This window comes from Sardina pilchardus, chromosome 16 (genome assembly GCF_963854185.1).
Source record: "Sardina pilchardus chromosome 16, fSarPil1.1, whole genome shotgun sequence".
In the NCBI taxonomy this organism is placed as follows: Eukaryota; Metazoa; Chordata; class Actinopteri; order Clupeiformes; family Clupeidae; genus Sardina; species Sardina pilchardus.
The window spans coordinates 2,542,743-2,567,188 of NC_085009.1; the positions used below are offsets into that span (position 1 = coordinate 2,542,743).

General features: G+C 44.1%; 1 protein-coding gene across 2 annotated transcripts in view; it reads right to left on the minus strand.

The window, feature by feature from the left end:
* Positions 1–14,980, minus strand: part of arsj (arylsulfatase family, member J) — a 23,714-nt gene extending 8,734 nt beyond the window's left edge. For both annotated transcript variants that reach the window (XR_009935181.1, XM_062517106.1), the window contains exon 1: positions 14,172–14,980. Coding sequence is in view for 1 of the 2 variants with exons in the window: in XM_062517106.1 (XP_062373090.1) it covers positions 14,172–14,473 (302 nt within the window). In the remaining variant the exon portion in view is untranslated. The remainder of the gene's footprint in view (positions 1–14,171) is intronic.
* Between the last annotated feature and the right edge of the window lie 9,466 nt (positions 14,981–24,446).

Sequence of the window (24,446 nt, forward strand, 5' to 3'; positions counted from 1 at the left end):
CAAACAAAGCCTTGATTTGATAATAGCACCCACATGTGGCCTTTAGTCGATGACGAGGTCATTTTCCTCTTCTTGTAATTGGCAATAGACCATGTTGCTTCTGGTCCATTTTGCTGCTGCATAATTGTGTCATTTTGGTGTCCTTGACTCCTTGATTACATTCGAATGTTTGCATGGACGCTATTGTCCATGAAGTTGATTCTTTGGGACAAATTGAAACAATTTGTAGGCATGCATTTGTCTCCACAGTTCTCCCTCCACAGAAGCACTGAGGAGGATCAACGCTGGACTCTTTAAGCACCCTTTAAGAGCACTTCTCCTTGAGAATCCATGGAAGGAAAGAGAAAAAAAAACAAATTCCCTCACGCTCGTGAGAACCTTGTGGGCTCCCACATTCCCCGAACGAGGCGCTTTCCAGCATGTTACGGGGCGTGTAAATCCGAATGTTCCGCGCCGCGGTTATCAGCGATCCTTATAGACAGCTCAGTCATCCAGACGAAGAGCCCCCGACAGTCCCAGCAGCGGGCGCGCCGCTCCCCAGCACCCAGGCCATCAGGCCCCCCATATGCAGCCTGCAGCTGAGGGGCTGTTCAACCGCACCCTGGGAATCCTACCCCCACACCCGACCTTCAGCTGAGGGGCCGCACGCCAGAGGGGCTCCTGAGCACTCAGGCAGAAGCTATGAGCCATCGTGAACATGCCCCTTCCATGGCCCTTTAACTCGGCTCTCTGAAAGTAGGTCTTGTCTGTTGATGGATGAATTTTTGGATGTGTGGCTCCTTGATTGTATGAATACACACATACAGTACATACATGCATACACACACACACACTGTGTATGGCTATATGGATGACTACAATATAGTAAACATTACGCATATGTGTAGAAAAAGTTCTTCCAAATAAAAAATGATAAAAAACAGATATATCACAGGACGTGAGCTATGAGGTGTCAGTGAACATGTCCTGTCCATGACAGAGTGTTCTCTCTTGAACTAGGCTCTCTGAAAGTAGGTCTGTCTGTATAACCAGGCATGTTGTGGGTGTGTGGCTCCTTCATTGCATGAATACATACTGTACATACAGTACATTGTGCATACATACATTTTGAGCTGGTGGCTCTTCTTCAGACGTACTTAATGACTACTCAAGTGCAAACGTCACACCACAATAAAAAAAGATTATGAATGGGAGTTATCTGGTGTTATCTGCGGATCTCTTATCCTCTCTCTAGTGATCTGAACCTAAACATGCAGGCTAATGATAGAGCATTGTGAGCTACTTCTACTTTTACCATTCATAACCTAGAGGCAAATGTAACCAACGACTAAATATAATTAGTAGCCTAAATACCAGAGTGCTGTAGTCCCTAACAGGAACATGATTTACAGACCTCAGTAATGCGTTGCAGTGCTCTAATTCTGCTTTGTGTCACAAGTCAAAGTTCAAAGGCCAACTGTCCCCGAGTAGCAGCTAAATTTATGTCAGAAGTAGACCTGCTTTAGGGTTACTTTTGGGGTGCAACCGTTCATCCAGCTGTCAAACACATGTTAATTCTTCACACACACACACACACACACACACACACACACACACATACACACAAAGAGCGAGAGAGAGAGAGAGAGAGAGGGGGGGGGGGGGGGGGGGGGTTGATTAAGGCTGGCCTCATGCTGTGAAAATACAACAGAAGCAGCAATCATGTCATCGTCTCCAGCTTATTTACACAAGGACTATAGCATATATCCAGCTTATCACACACACAACTGAGAGCCGTATAACTACTCCAATGCATACATTCACACAATCCCACCAGACATCCCTTTCTACCCACCAAAGCCAGTGTGTACAGCCATCAAGCACACACACACACACACACACTCACACACACACACACACACACACAGACACACACACACACACACACACACACACACACACACACACACACACACACACACACACACACACACACACACACACACACACACTGACACACACTGACACACACACACACACACACACACACACACACATTCACATACACACAGACACAGACACACACTCTCTCTTTCCATCTACTGTATCTCTCACTTAATTTCCTTCCCTTTCTCTCACTCTCTCTCTCTCTCAGTCTCAGTCTTTCTCTCTCTGCCTGTCTTGGCGAGCACCAGCAGCCCATACTCAGCACACACTCCCTCTCCTCCTCACATATGGTTTGAATAAATGTGCTTTACACCACTCTCCACCTAATCAAATTCAGGCCCTAAAGCAAAGCATTTTAACAACTCCCTCACCCTAGCCTCCTGCCTTCTTTATCTCTCTCTCTCTCTCTCTCTCTCTCTCTCTCTCTCTCTCTCTCTCTCTCTCTCTCTCTCTCTCTATCATAGTGTACTTAAGACATATGGCATGAGTGAGAGTTGGGTTGGTAAAGCATATATCCATGGCTGTGGTTCGGCCATTTCGCTGTACAGCCGAGTTGAGCGCCAGAGGCTGTACTGTATGTGCACAATTTGTATACCTGTTTGTCCTCCCATTACATACTAATCTGATCATTAAACCTACTCCATTACTTACTAATCTGAACATACTACTTCATTCAATTTGCTCACACAATAACAGTCATACATGATGTGAAATCACTGCTTTGAATGACTGGAACTATCACATGGGACAATTCAATACAGAGTGCTTACTTGCAGTTAAGAGAGCAAGTGTGGATGTCCTGGGATATCCCCACTCATGGAATGCCTCTCAAACACATAAAGGATCAGACCTAACTGTTGTACTCATGGGTTTCATCAGGTCCCTTTCCACAGGTGTAGAAAATCAAGCACCTAGATTATGAATGCATTGTGCTTGATTAAGCCAGCTGTGGAATGGGACCTGATGTAACCCATGAATAACAGCATGTACAAATATTACTTGCTAGTGTATTCTGTCTGCCTATCTATCTACCTACCTACCTATCCATCTGTCACAGTAAATAATCATTTGATATTCTCTAGTAGATAGTATGTACAGTTTGTCTGCAGCCATCTCTCCCTTCTCTCTTTCGCCTGCCTAATGATCACTATTTCCATTATCCTCCCTCTCACTACCACATACCTCATCATTACACTTTTCACCGTCTTTCTTTTTCTCTTACTCTCTCTACATCCCTCTATCCAGCCCTTCCCAAAACATTCATTTAGTCTCTCTTCTCCGCCCAGACCAGTCTCATTAGCTGTCACATCTACGTTGCCAATCTCTTTAGTTTTTACTGTTTCCAAAAGCATGTGAGATCCACAAGGCAAGCCAGCAGAGGACAAACATTATTGGACAGCTTGAGGCTGTTTAATGTGTTAAATGTTTACACCCTATACATCAGGGATTTATTAACCCATTGCACACCTTGACAACCTACAGCCCCTCAACATGTACCGTAAGTCAAGACATTAACAGCAGATTCCACAGAAGAGAGTGATATGAGAATGAGAAAGAGAAAGAGAAAGAGAAAGAGAAAGAGAGAGTGAGAGAGAGTGAAAATCTACAGACAGAGATGGTGAGACTACAGACACATAGTGATCTCCTAGCAAAGGGCCCAAAAAAAGAGAGAAAGCAAATAAACTTGTCTGGTGGTTTGATATAACTGTAAATATACTACAGTGGGATACAGTGTGGCCCATTCCAGAGTGCACAAGGCTTCTCTCAGTCCAGCCTTATCCATTCTAGGCATCTCTTCACTCAGTCCAGGGACCCTGGTGAGGCTTCTTAATCATTTGTTTGTTGATGGATGGCAGTTCGTTGAAGATAAGTAGCTTTGATTACAAATTTAATTTGGTCGAGCCCAATGGATCGTGTCAGATTGGCAAGCTGTCAAGGGCTCCAGACCTTCTACCAAAGTTGTTTTCTTTCATTAAAAGCTTCTCAGATAATGACATACTGTAATAAAAGGGTTATTTTTGGCTCCTCTCACGTTGTTATGTATTCTTTAATAAATCAGCTGCATTAGAGACTGACAGCCTGTTTGAAGTCCCAAAAGAGGCCAGATAATATGATTGAGCTCTTCCACGTCCTGGTGATTCTACACGCAGACACAACAAACCTCCCAGCCAGCGATGGCCACAATGCCCTTACAGCAGTAAACAGAGAGAGGGAGAGACGGAGGGGTGGAGGGAGGGAGGAAGGAAAGAGAAAAGGTCAGAGATCAATGGTTAAACACGCTCTTATCTAACCCATGCATGGATCAAAGACTCTGAAAATGTCTGCTCTATAGACTTACAGTACACCCTACATTCACACCAAGTCCTCAGAGAGGGTGAGAGGAAGGAAGATAGAGGGAGGGAGGGAGAGAGAGAAAGAGAGAGAGAGAGAGAGAGGAAGGGGGGGTTTGATTATGGCTGGCCTCGTGCTGTGAAGTGTGAAAATACAACAGAACAGAAGCAGCAATCATGTCATCGTCTCTAGCTTATTTACACAAGGACTGTAGCATATATCCAGCTTATCACACACACGACGAGAGCCGAATCACCTACAATGCATACATTCACACAATCCCACCAGACATCCATTTCTACCCACCAAAGCCAGTGTGTCCCAGCACAGCCATCAAACACACACACACGCACACACACACACTCTTGCTCACCCTACATCCACACCAAATACCCATAGAGGGCGAGAGGAAGGGGAGAAGCTCCAGAGCCCAGATCATTCCCTGCAAGTTCTCGGGGGCTGAAGAATGCGCGTAATTTGCAGGATTGCACCGACATCCGCCAAAGGCTGAGAAATAATAGAGCCCGGGGGGGGGGGGCTCCATTATTTCTCAGCCTTTGGCGGATCGGGGGCTCGGGTGAAAGACGCACAGAGAGGTGAAAGAGATATGCTTCATGGTCACACTCCCCCACATCACGCCCACTCTGCCCCAGGTCAGGTATTCCAGCTATCCTTCCCCTCCACCCATCTTTCAGAGTGTTCTTTCCCCTTGTATGTATTTAGGACTCGGTCATGAATCGCTTGCTGTGACGTCATTTACAGCTGTGCTTTGCAGAAGGAAACGTGTGACCCAGTTGTCAAAATATTCTCAGCTGTTTTAGGAGGTTGGGATCGGACTTAGGTGGCAGAGGTTGTAACGGTGTGTGTATGTGTGTCCATGCCTTTGTGTGTGTGAGTGTGTGTGTGTGTGTGTGTATTTGTGTGTGTTGGTGTGTAATGGAAAAAGTGGCACTCACGGACTGCATGGTGATGATGTGAGCTTTCACGCTGAGACCGATTTCTGTCAACTTGCCCACATGGCTAGGCGCTTGTGTGTTCATTCTAGGCAGAAAATCGAGTGTGGTGTCTGTGTATCTTTTTACCCATTTTCCACGCCATGCCTCTAAGTTTCCGTGTCTGCTGATGCTTGTCGGCACATAAACACACACATACACAGCGACTAACACATATCTCCCCTACAAACACTCACGCACAGAGACTGACACACTTCTTAGTCTTTCACACTCACACACATGCATAACGGAGAGAGAGAAGGAGAAAAAAAGACAGAGAGATTGGCAAACTTCTCTCTCTCTCTCTCTCTCTCTCTCACACACACACACACAAATATATGCAGTACGCACACACATACACATACACAAGTACGCTTCAGCTCTCTCCCACTGAGCTGGCAGAGAAGACACGGCTCACTGGCCTGCTCTCTTAAGCATGCTGCCTGTGGACTGCTCAGTGGAGACAGTGAGCCTCTGTGTGTGTGTGTGTGTGTGTGTGTGTGTGTGTGTGTGTGTGTGTGTGAGAGAGAGAGAGAGAGGTCTGGCTCCTCTGTAACGCTCAAAGAGGACATAAACAGTCCAGGAACTCATCCATTACCACAAGGGCTGGCTTAATCAATAAAACACAGGGTCTCACAAACTCAGTGATCTCTCCTGTTAGAGAGCAAACACACACACAATATTGCGGAAACACTTACACACACATACACCAATACTTCCAGAATAACATGATGCATTTTGCATTTTGCATTTTGTAGTACAGGACACAAATTAGGTTTCAAAGACCTGCCACTGCCTTTACCTACAGTGGGTACGGGTTGAGAATGCACCTTCTCCCGCGGGACTCCCGAAGAGATCCCGCAGGCCGTCAAGCCGATTTTTTTCGAGCCTAAGGCAATGTACCCAAACAACCACCAGGTGGCAGAAAGTTTCATCCCGCATTTCAAAATGATGAAGACCGCATATCCGTCAATAGTCGACTCCTTAATGTCATTTAATCATTACAATGAAGGTGATGACTGGCGAAATTATTCAAACAACGTTTCAATGAACCATTGTTGAAATGAATGAAAATGGTTATAGAAAATCGCCTACAGCCTAACGCCGACACAGCTGATTCTTTGATTGATTCTAAGCTGTTTTGATGTAGGGTATGGGTACTGGCGCGCTACAAACATGCTACCAATCAAATGTAATATTAGTAGGACTAGCCTACTTAGACACTTTAGTCATAGGCAACGTTGCCATGTTAATTTGGGCTAGAAGTGCTTGCTTGTGGTGGCGCTCCTGTTCGCTGCTTCTCCCGAATTGTGTTTGGCAAATTTGTTATTGGGGGAAACGCGGAGAAACGAGATGGTCAGTCCTCGTATTTTTTCTTCACGTTTCGGCTAAGTAATAGGCTACGTTAAAGTCTTCTTCCATATTGAACAGACGCTCGGCATGTCAGATTGCAGTTGCAGAGTTTTCGAATGTTTTACAACCCAGCTGGTATCCGCTGCTCATTCCGACATATCCCCACTCGGCGGTAGGCCTAGGCCTATTTAACTTTTTTTTTTCAAACAACGTGCCATTCCGACATGAGGTCATTAATAGGCTATTAATGTCATAACTATTAGGCTATCATTAGGCTTACTATGCATGGCTGTAGGCAGCTATGAGGCCACTGAGATCTGGACCTCATCGGTTTTGAGAGCTGGAAATACATGTGTTTGCTAAATATCGGTTGTTGTGCATCATGTTGCGTTCGCGACTCGGGGAAGTGAAAGCAGTTCTGTAAAGACATTGCAAGTTTTCATGGAGATCATCTGCGCCGCGCCGCGCAGCTGTAGCTGATTGTGAAAGCCGATTGGAAATACATAAGTTTAGAGCGAACGTTTCAACTATGTTTGCCATGGTAGACAAAAACACTCAAATAAAACAATAGCCTAAAAAACTAGATGCACCGCATAGTGGTCAGAGTTAAATTTCAGTTCTGTGATAGATAGTGGAAGATTAACTCTGACTAGAATTCTTTTCTGAGGAACTGCGAAAGTGTGCTTGCTCAAATGCGGTTCACCAATACTCCTTAATGTCATTTAATCATTACAATGAAGGTGATGACTGGCGAAATTATTCAAACAACGTTTCAATGAACCATTGTTGAAATGAATGAAAATGGTTATAGAAAATCGCCTACAGCCTAACGCCGACACAGCTGATTCTTTGATTGATTCTAAGCTGTTTTGATGTAGGGGATGGGTAAACTGGCGCGCTACAAACATGCTACCAATCAAATGTAATATTAGTAGGACTAGCCTACTTAGTAGTGGTGGGGGAAAAAATCGATTCTGTTCAGTATCGCGATATTTTGTGCACACAATTAAATCGATACTTGTAGCTCAAAGTATCGCAATACTTAATTATATAATTTAATTATCCATTTTACTTTTATTTGAGTCGAGTTTACTCAGGGTTTACTCTGATCACATTAAACTAGCTTATAAGGGGGGCACGTGTTGTGGTGTTTCATTGTGCATTCAACAGCAATAATAAATGAAAATGGCTTCACAATCACAACCTGTTATACACGACATTCGACACGTCTTTCACATCAAAAAAAGTGGGTGTATTTTGGTTTTCAACAAAAAGTGAATAATAAGGACCTTGACATGCACCATGCCATTGCAAAGTGAGTTGAACAGTGTTATTTTCCTAATTTTTTGTAATGACTTAGAATAATATGAGAGACATGAATAGCAATATATCGCAAAATCGAATTGCAATACTTGGTGTATCGCAATATGTTAAGAATCGCAATATTATCGAATTGTGGCCCAAATATCGCAATAGTATCGAATCTTAATTTTTTTGCCAATTCCCACCCCTACTACTTAGACACTTTAGTCATAGGCAACGTTGCCATGTTAATTTGGGCTAGAAGTGCTTGCTTGTGGTGGCGCTCCTGTCCGCTGCTTCTCCCGAATTGTGTGGCAAATTTGTCAGCAATCAGCTTAAATGTCAAATCATATTTATTTCTCTTTGTCGCCATGGTATTGGGGGAAACGCGGAGAAACGAGATGGTCAGTCCTCGTATTTTTTCTTCGCGTTTCGTTATAAGAAATATATAAGTAATAGTTAGTCTTCTTCCGTATTAGGCTACGGGACGCTCTTTGTTCCGTATTTTAAGGAACTACTCAATGCACACACACTACAATGAAAAACACACAAAGAAATCACTAAACATATACAACCTAATGACACTTTAATGCAGCGTTTCTCAAACTATGGGCCGCGAAACGTGGAGACTGCTGCTGGTCCGCGAGACATGGGGTGAAATTAGGTCCGGTGATCTGATAATTTGCTGCGCAATTGACCAAGCAACCGCGGACCGACAGAAAAAGAAAGCAAACGTTGCGGCGGAAATGCTTCCTAATTTGATGTGTTTAAACATAGAGACATACAATTAGGTGTGTCTGTTATTATGATAATTTTCGAGCATAACTGCTTGTCCATAGCTCAGTGACAGGTGTTAATAGCCTTGCCATAAGCACTGCTGCAGGTGCTTATTTTATTATGCGGTTAGAGCATATAAGCGCTTACTCATATAGACTATAACTCAGGGACAGGTGCAAAACCACCAACTGGGATGGATCGAAGGGCAAGCAAGCACTGCCACACAACGTGAAGGCCTTTGTGTTGTCAACACTAAACAGAAAGTTTCCTACGATGGGGAGAAGTGGCCGCAAGGACTGCATCGATAAGATCAACGAATACAGTAATGTTTTACAACCCAGCTGGTATCCGCTGTTCATTCCGACATATCCCCACTCGGCGGTAGGCCTAGGCCTATTTAACTTTTTTTTTTTCAAACAACGTGCCATTCCGACATGAGGTCATTAATAGGCTATTAATGTCATAACTATTAGGCTATCATTAGGCTTACTATGCATGGCTGTAGGCAGCTATGAGGCCACTGAGATCTGGACCTCATCGGTTTTGTGAAAGCCGATTGGAAATACTTAAGTTTAGAGCGAACGTTTCAACTATGTTTGCCATGGTAGACAAAAACACTCAAATAAAACAATAGCCTAAAAAATAACTGCATGCGTAATGGACACGGCTCTATATCCTAAATAATTTTCGAGGTTCGCCATTTGGTAATATGACCTATCCTTACTGACAATAATTTAGATTGAGCACAACTAAAGTTGCACGAAGGCAAAATACAGTCCTAAAAGCCTATTCTATATAGCCTGGCCAATATTGTAGATGTGCAAAAGCAGCATTTGCGTGCGTGCTTGCCGGTGAGGTGTAGCCTACAAAAATGAGCATAACATCTGATTATTAAAGTATGGCTATAGGATATAGGCTAGAGAAGAGTTGGTTTAAAATTCAAGTGTAGTAAAAAAGTTTGTGCACATCCCCGGTCAAGGTGCAGAACAAGAGTAGGCTAAATCATAAAAAAATGGAAAAAGGTTCGCACACTTGAAATCCTTCTTTTATAGGATATAGGCTAGAGAAGAGTTGGTTTAAAATTCAAGTGTAGTAAAAAAGTTTGTGCACATCCCCGGTCAAGGTGCAGAACAAGAGTAGGCTAAATCATAAAAAAATGGAAAAAGGTTCGCACACTTGAAATCCTTCTTTTTTGATTTGATTTGGTCTTCTTCAGATTAAAATTCAAGTACGTGCGCTATTTAACCCCTCGAGACCGACTGCAGTCTGCTGACACAGCCAGACGACTCTCCCAACCCATTCATTCGTTTTGGCCGATATAATCCATTCATTCGTTTTGTGCGTAGGCCTATATAGATTCCTGCATGCTGCATTACCGTGACCCTTATGATTTTTTTCTCATTGGAATACAGCAGGACAGAATGCCTTTTATCTAACAAACGCAAAAGCTGAGATTGTTGGAAGGACTAGGCTACTCAACAAACTTGTTTTTCGTTTCTGGGAGATCTCGTTATCGTTTTGGATTGTCGGATTTTTATACTTATTGTTTGGACTTATGGACAATGAACTTTGAGGGGTGGTTGTTAGTGCTTTACAAAGCTTTGTGTTAATAAGTGTCGGTCCTCCTATCCTTCAGCTCACTGCGCGATGCAGTTGCGCATAGTGGCCACGAAGTCATTAACTGTTTACGACACAATACATGATATTTGTGTTTTTCGTTTCTTAGATTTAATGCATGTTTGACATGTAAACAGGCCTTCAGTCCGTTAACTTAAGGCCTTCTTTTGCATGGGGTTGCTCGCATCCGCCCGTAACCTAGACTATTATGTGCGTAGTGGCTGCATACTCTTATAATAAGAGGCAAATTGTTACAGGACAACTTAAACTGACTTCCCCAATGCTTCCCCGCAGCACATTACATTTTAATATAGGCTAATATAGGATGAACAAAGTTTATGCTATATTAAATCCAGTAGCCTAATAATTCTATGTGCCACGTCCGATTTCGCAAGTGATGTAGTAGGCTACGTTTAAACATCGACAAACGTCTGTGAGACTACCCATTTTATGAAGAGCAATTGTCTTGTGCGATCATTCCCCCTCCCCCACACTTGTCTAAGCAGTTCACTAGACATTATAGCCTACCTGTATGCGGCATTGGACGATTGCCTCCCTCCCCCCTCTCTCTCGACAGACACTTCCTGGCACTAGGGCTCGGGATCATGACATCAAAACTTCGCGGGCACAGCCACATTGGCAGCTTCACTCCTTAGTTTACTATGGATTACTATGGATTTACTCCCGCCTTTTAGTGTGTTCCTGTTACTTAGTTTTTGCCTTCTTGGTAGTATGATGCTGTGTAGTGGGGTGTAACAGTGCAACCCACGATCGCAAGAGGAAAAGAATAAATCGCTACTATTTCTGCTTCTTGTCTTGTGCATCTGAATGAATGGATATTACGTTCAGTGCGCTACCAAATGGCGGCGATATTCCTAGAATGCAAGGCGTGTGCCCGAGCCCTATTATGTAAATGTAAAAATGTGTGTGTGTGTGTGTGTGTGTGTGTGTGTGTGTGTGTGTGTGTGTGTGCGCTGAACCACAAATTCACATATTAACTTTTCTTTTCAGCAGACATCGCAATCATAAAAAAATCGCAACACTTTTTAATAAAATAATGCCTCTTGTCTTAATGGGTTCCGGAGGTTCGTAGAGTAAGTTTTGAACCCCGGTCGCTGACGTATGATTAAGATGCCTCAACCATTTACGCCACAGTTCGAGTGTCAATTTCTTCGCACTTAGCCAACAAATATAAAGGATTCAGTCAGTCGAGTTCATTTAGCCTATTTGCGGCATGCACTTGAAACGCCGATCAAAAGTTCTGACATGTTAAACTGACGTTAGTCATTAATTCACCACATGATAAAATGCTGTTATATTGACGCACAGTAGCCCACGGTAGTCTATGTCTATCTCTGAATCAACATGAACATGCATAACGAGATCCATATATTCTAAGTTGCTAGAAACTTCTTTTGCGGAGCTAGGCCTATAGTCGATGGTTACAATGAATCACCCTCACTGCCCTATCGCATATCTGACCATCCATTGTTATAATGTTACAAAATGCGCGATCTTCTCCAATCATGTAGCCTACGGTTATAAGTAAAGTGACATGATAGGCATGTAGGCCTATTAAAGACATTTCTGTTAAATACGTTTTATTTTCAGTTGTCAAAAGTGGTGGGGACAAAATCTGTGATAAAGTGCTGGGTAAGCTACCCAGCGTCGCCGGTTAAAATGAACATGCCTCCGTTTTAAAATAGCCTAGCCTATAGGCCTACACATTTCTAAGTATTCCTAACATAAATGTAGCCTAAATGTCCATCTTGTCCATCTCTTTCGTCTTCGCCTTGACAATAATAGCCTATTCACGGAAATGCGGTCTTGTAACCGTAATGAATTAATGAATTAATCTAAGGTTGCCTATATCGAGTCTTTCAGGTTGAATTGAAGGCTTCTAAAACCATTTTCATTAATTTCAACAATGGTTTATTGAAACGTCGTTTGATTATAATTTCGCCAGTCATCACCTTCATTTTAATGATTAAATGAGACGGATATGCGGAGCATTTCTCTCCCTCTCCATTGACCAAAACGTTGCTCTGGCATCTCTGCTGGACTGACTGAGTTATAGGCTACGTCGAGTGAGAGAGCCAGCTGTGAGGTACGCTGTAAAACATTCGAAAACTCTGAAACTGCAATCTGACATGCCGAGCGTGATGTCTCTTTTCTCCGCTTGTCACCAGCGCGGTGTCTTCGGGTTTTTCCGTGTTTTCCGGTATGAGCCGAACCTTCCTTTTATTAAGGCGGTCTTATGTTGCCCCCTTGCGGTTGCAGTTTTAATTAAAGTCCCGATGCTTCGGGAGTCCCGATGTGCGGGAAAGAAAGGAGCATTCTCAACCCGTACCATCTGTAAAAGCAACACCAAACCGACAAACTCAGTACGATAGATATACGCTCTTATTCTGTGAATTATCTGTCTGCACCCAAAGCTGGTGTGCTTTCAGTCCCTTCTACCCAAAAAACACCATCTGATTTGATAGCACACACGTGGGACAATATCTCTGCTCGCGTGCAAAGGGCTCACTTGAAATTGATGTGGCACAAAAGGACCCAAACCAGATAAAATCTTTGTGTTTGCACAGTCCCACGCCCATTCGAGTGGTTGCCACGTCAACCCATCAAAACACTTGATAAGCTCCGTCTGGTGAAACCCCAAGAGTCGCATCAGAAATGAAATCTCCTGATCGCTGTTAAAAGCCAGAGGTGCAGACAGTGGTGCTGAATGAAATGCTTCTTGGTCTACAGCATGATGACATACAGTATAAAGAACATTAGTTATTCCTGTCTTTAGTCAATGTTAACACTTCAATTGAGGTGTCTACTCTTTTAACCATTCAGAGTGCCTGAACATGGATATACATGATTAAAAAAAGGACAGCAACAGAGAAATCAAATGGACATATCCTCATTACAAGTCCCACAGTAGTTTCAGTTTTTTAACACACAAAACTACTGCACTGCACTGTGAGTGCATGTGCGAGAGAGAAAAAGTGAGAGTGAGAGAGAGAGAGAGAGAGAGAGAGAGAGAGACATCTGCTTGGGTTTGGGTTTCTCAGACAACCAGTGCCCCATCCTCATCTTACCACTTAAGACTACGCAAACAAGATAAGCATTCTTAGGAGTTCTGAAAACATTCCTTAATTTGTGTTCACGGCCTCGACCTGATTATTCATTACCCCCCTTGCAAAGTCACCCTGTTTGGATTCGACCAGGATGAATGAACCCTCACAGGCACTCCACTGAGTCATTCATCCACTCCAACCTGGAGAAAACCTCTCTCTCTCTCACACACACACACACACTCTCTCTCTCCCTCCCCCGCCTCGCTCTCTCTGTCCAACACACACACACACGCACACGTGCACACACACACACACACACACACACACACACACACACACACACACACACACACACACACACACACACACAAGAAGACAGAGTCAAACACCCATACACATCCCCATATGCACAAATGCTTGCACACTAGTTCAGAAGAGCAACACGTAGGCTATGCATTCCATATGGTCGCATAGTTTCTTTCCCTGCGCAGGGATGAGAAAGGGATGAGAGAGTATCCTCTTCATTTTCACCAATATGCTTCCATCCACTCACCCACCCCCGTGAACCGGCAATAAAATACCCCTGAAGGGATTTCTGGGGGTGGGGAGGAAGCGAGTGTGCAGGCAAGGGGCAAAGAGATCTCGAGTAATTGGGATCATTTGCAGTGCACATGGGGAAGGAAAAAAACCCTATTCAGTAATCAAACAGAAACCAATTCTAAGGAGTCTTTAGTTTGATCTACAACTATGCTGTCGGAGAGCTGATTGTGCGTCGATGTTGATAAGTTTGATGGGGGTATCTCACCTGCCCGTCATGAGTTGACTTCGAGAAGGGCTGCAGAGAGGCTGCACGTAATAATTCTCCAACTTCACTCCGGTGGCGGCGAGTCTGTCTATTGCCGGCGTCTTGATTTCAGATCCGTGATAACCCACATCGCGGAACCCTTGATCGTCGACCATGATAAAAATGATGTGCGGTTGGGATGGGGATTTGTCCAGTTCGTTGACGTGGTTAGGTAGCCGGGCGTTTATATTACCCCAGGATGAATAACCACAGATAGTACAACTGAGCACCGATAAGGAAGTCAGCATTTTCAAAGCCAACATCTTTCACCACCGGCGTTTCTCCGTCTCAACGTGAAGTCATGAGCTCTTCTAAGATCGCAGGACGAAAACGGCTTTTGACGTTAAAAATGTCATGAGATGCTCTATGCACAGCGCTTATATTGCCGTATGCCATGCTGACCACAGAGCATGCATAGCGTGTGCATGGTACGCTCGCGCACTGGCGGGTGTAACAGAAGCGCTTGGAAATCGGGTTCGCATTGTCTGACTTGCCGCGGTTGTCGAGGTCCACCTCTATGTTAATCTCTGCATGTCAACGGAAGACACCGAAATCCCCGAAAAGACCGTCAGCAAGGCGAAACGGGTTAAACCTAAAACATCTAATTGAACCTTCCCCTTTCTTCGCGACAGCTGTGGCAGCAGGTTCTTCTGAGTTTGAGTATCACGTTTGCAGAGCTTGAGCCGTGTTGACACGCATGTTCCAGTTTTGCTGAACCGAATACTGTTTCCCACAATACACTTTTAAGTTGAGCTACCATGAGTGTCCCAGGAGCGTCTCCAAAAGAATGAAATTCAGACCCCCCCTTAGACTCTTCATGTTACCTCAATGGTTCTCCTCTGGCACATCTGCCTTAAATTCGCCACTCCAAGTTGTTGCAAGCCAATGACTATGCGTTTAAGTCCTTCCCTCCAACCGCCTGCGCCAGACCGACACAGCTTATGTGTATGGTAGAGCTGTTTTTGAGATGAGCTAGAATACATGTAATTGGAATAGCTCTAAGTAGTACTTTTTCGCCTTCTGGAGTCACCAAACAGTAACTAGGACTCACTGATGCGGAACAAATGCCAACACTTAACTCCCGTTACACTGTGAGAAAAGGGAAAGTCAGGGCTGTCCAATTTACCAAACCATTGCGATGCAATTGCACATTCCAGTATAGTTTTGTATGAAACACAACCTCATGTTCGAAAGGTCATTGAACATTCAATGGAAACACAAAACATGGAATACAACAAGCTAGGCATATTTCATATAATTGAACATTGTATTATTATTATTACGTTATTACATAAGACCGCAATTAAGAGACACCTACATGTAACTCTTTAAGCCTTTAAACACAAGCCTTTTAACACTGAAATATAGCTTATCAAGCAGATATCAGTGTTGCCGCACTGTGCATAGTTTTCGCATAGAACCATGCAGTCTTTAAAGAACCTTAGGCGTGCCATTGATGAAGCATGCTTTTCTAAGAGTATGCTTTGAAACGAAGAAAAGGTGGTTTCACAATTTCTTTTCACAACACTTTACATGCTTCTCAACAGCCATATCTCAACTTGCTCACAATCTATCCTATGGATTGATGAGATAGTTAAAACTTAAAAGTGCTCTAAGCGATGTCACTTGGTTTTTAAGCTAAAACGTTTTTGTCCCACACAGCTGCCTGTCAACCAAATACACTCTAAAAAGCACTGTCTCTGTGCGCGTTCAAGAGAGTTTGCATGTAAGGGAGGGACAAGCTAGCTCCCTGTTTTGTTTGAACGTCAACAGAAGTGACATTCCCTTAGTGCACCTTTAATATTTATGAAGCGATTTTGGCTACCTCGTCTGATGTGAGTGCCCAGTACTTGTCTCCATAGTAGTGACCCAATAACACTGAAGTGACTAAGTTTAAACTTAAATTAAACTATTAAGCTGAAAGAGAAATGCTGCATTCATTCTAGATATTTCTAGAATCTATGTGCAACAATGTCCACATTACAATTAAGTAAATCCAATGGGTTGTTTTTTGTCAATGTAGAGTATGTCCCTAAATCACGTTATTCTGTACTGTAAAGAATGTTATTAAAGGTATCTCTGTGGGAGATTGTCATACATTTTATGTCGACACACCATTCAGGTGAACAGCGGAAATAAATTAAATTAAATGGCAACCAGAACTATTTTAATGTACTATTTGATGTGCCTGTTCAAGTAACCTAGAGACTTTCAGCCTTCCGTGTTCGTTCAAAAAAGGCATCTAACACCCTCATTCCATGGGAAAACTACAAGTAGGCCATACTGAGATTGAATCGTATAAATGGAGGTCCATGTCATAAAACCCACTCAGGGCACACCTATTTTAACATGTAATGTAACACCTATTTTAATATTTAATATAACACCTTAATATTTACCCCAGAAGAAGAGGCACCCTTACAAGAACTTTAGCACAAAGAGTGCATTGTTCAAATATGAGCGAACGTATGAGCCATTCAGCATAAATGAGAAATCAGAAAGAAATTGTTGACACAGAGATTTAATCACCTTGGAGAGGAAAGCCATTTGCTAGCTGCCTTCTTTATTATAAATAGAATGTCAATTCACCGTTTTGAAATATCTTCTGAAAATGTCAGACTCCAGCAGCTCAGGCCTACTGTACGTGCTGTTAAAGTGTCAACAAATAACCAGCTGAGTGACCTGGGATTTCTCTGCCCCGACATTATGCTGCGCCCACCAACCCAGCCAGAAAGGACCCATTCAGTTGGAGTTATCTCATTGGCTGTGTTTGTTTTTCTAGGTACACGGCAGCCGCTCTCCCCTCACACCCCAGCAGCACAGCGGAGTGTTGTGTGACACTGCTGCCGCAGGAGCGTGCCCGGGACTCCGAGGTTAAGTAGGAGGTGTTATGTGTCCAAACAGCACAGGTCCTAGAGCAGGTCGCAGGCCAAGTCAACACTGTGGTGTTGTTGCCAGTGCTGTAGGACTTGATCAGTCACCTGGCTGTTTCAGGAGGACTAAGATTTATCTATTTGGAAAATACTCAAGGTGCTTTGGTTAGATATATGGTTTGCAATGCTAAAAAAAAGAGAATGCTGAAAAAATGTAAATCCAGATAAAGATCTTTTTATTTTATCTTTCAGAGGGTTTTTTTTTTTTTTTTTGCAAGGATGATGTCTAATCATACCTCAACATGATCACAGATTCTCCATTTCACGTATTTCCCCCATATTCTCTAAAACTTGCCATATGCTTGTCCCCCTGATTGCGCCTCTCCACACAGAAAGGTGCCGTGCTCCCTCTGTGTTCACTCCAGGGCCCCTGATCACCATGAGGGAGGTTCTTTGGCGGACCTGATAAAGGCCTGCTGAAGAGAAAATGTAGGAATGGGAAGATGCCAAGCGCTCGCCCTTTAGCTGCAATGTCCACGGTTATCTGTGGTCATGTGTGGCCAGTTTGCCAGAGCTTGGTGTGTTTGTGTTTTCTGGAGAATGTCCGGAGCTGTAATCATTCTTCTTGCTACACGCTCTCCAGTGTCATCATTCATCTTCACAAGATTGTTTGAGGCAGCACATTTGCCAACCTGATAAGCGCACAAGTATGGATTTAAGTTCAGACCTGTCTTGGGCTGCGCTGCAGCAAATGAGCTAAACTGAAGTAAGGTGTTTGTTCATTTCTGATCCTCACTGAGCAGAGTCGTTTTCTTTCCACTTTGTATAAAACATTACTCTTATGGTTATGTTAGGTTGATTAACATTACAGTTAATGTCAATGTTAAGATGATAGGCGCAAGCGTAACATAAGTGTTTCAGATTCAAACAAAAAGCGAACAGTGAGGATGTATCCTAGCTTCCTCTTTCCTCCCTTCTCTGCAATGACACTTCCTGTTTTAGCATTATTATTTATTTAGTTCCCACACCATACCACACACACACACATACACACAGTGTGAAAACGTTTTATGTACATACAGTACATGCACACATTCATGCAAGCACATACAGTACGCACGCACACACACACACACACACACAAGCAAGTGTCGCACAAAGATAAGCAAAACACAGAGGAAACCCTCTCCTTGACTGTTGAGTGCACCAGAGGAGGCCCAAGCACAACACCCCCTCCATTCTTTTGAATGGGACACTGCTTGTCTGCGCTGCCTGCTGCCAGGCCCCCCTGAACATTTGAATGGAGCCAGCCTCCCCCCAAGGATAATTGCCTCATTGTTGTGACTCATTTTATTAGCAGAAATGTCCCTTTAAAACAACACGCTCACATCTGGCCCTCACTCCTTTGATCCCCTCCCGCTCAGTCATTAAACGTTGACTCACTGTGATCTATTTAGATTAGAGATAATCATGTTTGTTCACAATACCTTTATGTATCCAAATAATGCTAGTTTCGTACGAATGTTTATGTGGGTCATGACATCCGTCATATGAGATACATCTTATCTCACCCGGAGTGGGTCTCTGTTGACCAGGAATGAGTTGTGCCATTGCCCTTATCAGTGCATTTAAACAGATTGCCTGGTGGTATGCGAATGGTGACCTGCCCCCACTACTGACTCCAATCCGCCTCAGCTGGCTTTTTTCTCGACTTAACCCTTTATCACGCCGACATGTTTGAATTCCATCCACCCTGGGAGGGCTTACTTACTGTGTCGTGACTGCGGCTTAACCTCCGCGTGTTGGTGTAGGTGCGCGGCCGGTGCTGAATGGAAACAGGATCCCCAACCCCCCCCCCCCCCCCTCTCCCCTCATGCGAGCAGGCAGGTGTTGACACGGGGGATCACAGGTGGGAGACGAGGCACAGGTGAGGGCCTGTAGGATCAGAGGCACTCGTCTGTGGCCTTCGCAGCGGCAGGCATTCCGGGTCGCCCCGGCTCACTTGCATACCAGCGCTGCAGCCTCTCCATTCTCTTCACCCTTCCATGTGGAAACCATTAAGCTGAGTTGCAGAAGATGTCAGAGTGGATTAAAACATCATACATGCAACAGCAAGACATACAATGGATTGTAGGGTAAGTTCATAAGCTCATACAAATCACGCTCCATTCTAGTATCATATGCTTGTGCACACATTCGAGACCACATCCGCACGCCCACTGACACATGTGACAGTAGTGCTGACCTTTGATTCTAGTCCAGTCAAGAGGTGTAGCAGAGATGTGGTCACACCTGGTCACCAGCTCACTGCACACTAGAGCAGAATGTGAGCACGTAAAGAACAGATACTGTATGTTGATTTGTGGAATATATGCGTATTAAAGAAATACTGTACAATGTTGATGATGAAACAAAATGTTTTTACAGTTTTACTGGTGTTCAGAGGTTAACAACACTCTCAAATAAATGACAATTAAAGTACAAAATGTCATTACTTCAATCAAACAAACCGAAAGGAGATGTTTTGTCCCATTCCGCCCATGCGGTGTATATCTAGTTCAGCATCTGGCCTGTCACATGTAACGTTTTCATGGATTGCGTGTAGTAGAACCTCTGCCGGGGCCTTGGTAGGCATGGATATGTTCCACTGTTCTCCTGCAGCCTTGGTAGACATGGATACTGTATGTTCCACTGTTCTCCTGCAGCCTTGGTAGGCATGGATACTGTATGTTCCACTGTTCTCCTTCAGCCTTGGTAGGCATGGATACTGTATGTTCCACTGTTCTCCTGCAGCCTTGGTAGGCATGGATACTGTATGTTCCACTGTTCTCCTGCAGCCTTGGTAGGCATGGATATGTTCCACTGTTCTCCTTCAGCCTTGGTAGGCATGGATACTGTATGTTCCACTGTTCTCCCTGTCACTTGACTGACACGGAAATTAACCAGAAAACACAGCGCTGGAATTTCGACTCCTTCTTCAATTCACCCAGATACTTGCCATTCCATGCATCTCTCTTCACACCTTCAGTTGTGTTCTGTCATGAACAGTGCCCCCTGTGGTCAGGAAGTTCCAGGAAGATGTTGGATCCCAAACATCTATTTCCTCTCCTCGGTCCTCCAGGTCGTGTCATTCAAATCATTCAAGGCATCTCTTAAAAATTATTTGTGAGTGAGCATGTGGCGACCCAGCACATGTGTACCTGTAAGGGAGACTTTTGGTTTACCCTTTCTTCACAGATGCAAAGCAGGCATGTAGCTATCTGTCATGAATCTGTGTGTGTTTGGGTGTTGGTGAGGGGTAGTTGGTGGGGGTGAAGACAAAAAAAGGTTGACAGATACTTATTAGTCCTTTATCTTAAGCACAGCTGCATTTAACATTTCTCTGCCAAAAACTACTTTTCCCTTGCTGGTCAATTCTATAAGGAAATCCTAATCTATCTGCTGTTGCACTGAACAATGTGACAGGGTATCAGGTATACAGAGCTTTCAACTGGAAACAAAAGCAAGTCTGAACATTCAACGTTTTAGAGGGTCTGAACAAAGGTATCTATTTTCTGAACCGTATCAGCAGATCCTATCAGATAGAGATGACTTTGATATGACTGAGGTGGCCCGCACTTTGAGTGTTGTGGTATAATTCAAAGGTATGCATACCAATGGGACCCGTGTATGAGCATGCAAGGAGATGTGGATAAAAAACTGTGTAAAGAGGGGGGAGAAGATAGATTAGAGGAAGCAGAAGACAGAGAAAATAAAATGTTTCTTAAATAATTAAATGAACTCGCAATTCTAAAGGCTTTCAGTTTCAATATCTGTCACATCACATACATTCCCCAGGTCAAAAATGAGTAACGATGTCCAAAAATGGACCGATTACCGCTTCAGCATTCTTACGCTGAGCGGGAGCAAAGTAAACAACGGTGCAAAGACAAATGGCCGCAATACCCAGAGGCCCCATTGCCTCCGAGCCATGCTATAACTATCAAGATTTGTGTCGCTTTTTCAGCAAGGTTGCTTTTTTCTCTTTTCTTTGCCTTTTTTCTCTCTCTGTCTTTTTTAGCCACGTGGGCCGCCGCTGGAGAGACCCGTGCGTCCGTCGCTGCAGAGAGCGAGAGCTTAATGTGTTCTCCAGTTGGCTCAGATGACTGGATCAACAAGCTTTTTGTTTTCACTCCAGGGCTCCTGGAGTTAGTGTGACCTCCGACGCAAGTTGCCAGACGCTCGAAGGCGCATCCTGGGACTGTACAAAGCCGAGTGTTAAAGCGAGCTTTTTGGAGATACAAAAGTAATCCCAGCTATTTGCCATTGAAAAAAAAAAAGAAAGAAAAACGGATATGTCAATCAGGTTTTGGATGAGGGGTTATTAAGCATGAAAAATGGCCTAAGAGAAAGAGGATCGAAAAGGGACAACATTTTGTAACTTAATCATGCTGGACAGGGAGTGTTAGATTCTGGTCCAGGATCTCCCTCTGGACAAAATGAGTATCTGTTCACCTCTTCAAGTGCTCCATGTCTGTCTCAGCTGTTGTAGTTTGTCCCTTGTCCCCACCCTTCTTATGTTACAAAGGAAAAAACAGAGAGACAGACAGAGAGAGACACAGCGAGACATAGTCAGAGAGAGAATGCCATTCTCCATCTGTTTCTCCAGGTGGGTCCTGGGGTCCTGATTCCTCTGCTGATATTGGCTCACTGACACAAATGACTATGGGGTGGGAGAGAGAGAGAGAGAGAGAGAGAGAGAGAGAGAGAGAGAGAGAGAGAGAGAGAGAGAGAGAGAGAGAGAGAGAGAGAGAGAGAGTGGGGAGATGAAGGATTGATGAAATGAACACAAGCTGATGCACGACAAAAAAGTGAAAAGTAGAGTTTACTTGTATGGCTTTGCCCACCAGTGTCTCTAAGATCTGACAGTCTACAGCAGTCTAACATATCCTCCCTCTAACACCCCCTTCCCCCCTATCAACTGTCTGTCTATCTCTCATACACACATACACACACGCATTCACAGCAGTTTACGTGTGTCGTCGTCACTCACTGATGTGCTGTCACTGTATGCTGATGCAACTTGTTGAGTGAGTTTGCTCCTCCGACAGCAGCCAAGGACGGAATCTCTCCACAGCCAGTATACACAGTCATATCCCCCAAAGCAGATGGAGCCGCTCCAGGGTGACTCAACACTGCTACACCCATGCATCATCATCATCATCATCATCATCATCACTGCTCTCCCCAAGAGTTTGGTTTTCAAACATAGTTTAACTTTTCAAAGATCACAACTTTTGCCTGTTATATTTATTTTGAAGTACATAGTCAATGTCCTGTTGTGTGAGTGAAATGTGTTCACAATGTGTTCCTTGCTCCATTTGACTAGGAATTGGCTGAGAATTCCAGGGCTACTTAGAACAAGTTGCGGCCACTCATCTATAATCTTCAGTAGTCTGTGTCCATCTCACACGCATCTCATACCAGCATGTTAGGACGTCATCATAGTTGTTACCACATTATTACCAGGGCAGTGGAGTTTGCACACTCCAGGCTGCTGCAGAGCAGGCAAAGAACTTGCTGCAAAGAAAACAGTGTACCTACCTACCATGCCTTCTTTAGGATCACAGTAATCAGCCCGGCCTCAAAACATTAGCGGCTGACCAGGAAATCTCCCGATTCTCCAGATTACCCCTCTACTACTTCTCTCTCTCTATCTCAAGACGCTACAGTCCATACGGAATACATAAGCATCTAAGTATTCAATATATTTTAAGAACTTTTTGAAACATGATAGTAAGATGACATTACACTCTTTTACATTGTATTTATTTGCTATTCCTTTGAAAAATGTACATACTGTATGGTAGCAGCTAATTGATTTTCTTTTACATTCAGTTAGAATGTTTGAAAGGGAAAAACGTCTTTCACGAATGTTTAGACATACAGTACACAGAAGATATTGATTAAAAATAAGTATATTAAAGTATGTGTAACGGGTGCTAGCTGGTTAGCTATGCTGTGGAACGTTAGTAAACCTCACTCCCCGACGCTTCAAGAGCGCTGCTGGCATGAAAGCTAGTAGCCTGGGCTTTTAGCTGGATTGTTAGCGCGCTCGACTCCCGATCCGAGGTGCTGCTGTCTCGCGGGTTCGAGTCCGGGCGTGTGCAGGGCTGGACCGCGGTGGTTCCACACAACGCAGGTTACATTGGTGCCGTGACCCGGATCGGGAGTGAGGTTTAGGGGGGTGAGTGTAACGGGTGCTAGCTGGTTAGCTATGCTGTGGAACGTTAGTAAACCTCACTCCCCGACGCTTCAAGAGCGCTGCTGGCATGAAAGCTAGTAGCCTGGGCTTTTAGCTGGATTGTTAGCGCGCTTGACTCCCGATCCGAGGTGCTGCTGTCTCGCGGGTTCGAGTCCGGGCGTGTGCAGGGCTGGACCGCGGTGGTTCCACACAACGCAGGTTACATATGTTACTGTGTTTAAATCTTCCTGAAGCTGTGACATGGGCTCCTTTCAATAAATGTGTTTTGAACAAACAAAATATTTAGTCCTCCATCCTATAATAACGGGGTTTGTGTTTATTTTGATAGTGTTACTACCATCCAGACGGAAACATATAAAATGAGAGGAAACAGTAAAGTTTTACTTCTCTCTGACCTTGACTCATGTATCCTATACATTTGACACACACTCACAGATGTCTCTCTCTCTCTCTCTCTCTCTCTCTCTCAAAATTCATTGTCTGTGCAGTATATCGTAAATCCAACACCCCCTAGACTGAATGTTGGTTCATGTGGGATGGCAGTGCCAAGCCCCAGAGGCCCCCAGACCAGCATGTTTGCACGTGGATACCGGGTTGCATAGAGCAAGACCCATTACTCTCTCCTTCCCTGCTGAAAAAACCAGCCTGACCAGCTAAAGGTGGTTTGCTGGTTGACCAGCTTGTTAACCAGCTTGTTTGACCACCCTTTGATGGTTAACCAGCTAGACCAGCAAAACTCTCGCGAAAACACACCTTCAGCTGGTTTACCCAGCTTATGATGGTAATTCAGCTGGTTTTGATTGTCGTACCACCTTAAGCTGGTCATTTTAGTTGGTGTTGCTGGTCTACATTGCTGGTTTTTACTGGCCACGCCAGCTTATGTTGGTCATTCTAGAAAACCAGCTTGACCATCTTTGTCAAGCTGGACAGGCTGGTCACCAGCATGACCATCTTAAACCAGCTGTATCCCAAACGACAGGCTGGTCACACCAGCACGACCAGCTTCCTCAGATGGTCACGCCAGCATGTCTAGCTGGTGGCCTAACCAGCTACACCAGCAAGACCAGCAATAAGAACTGTGTTTTGGGCAAAGACCAGCTAAAACCAGCTAAAACCAGC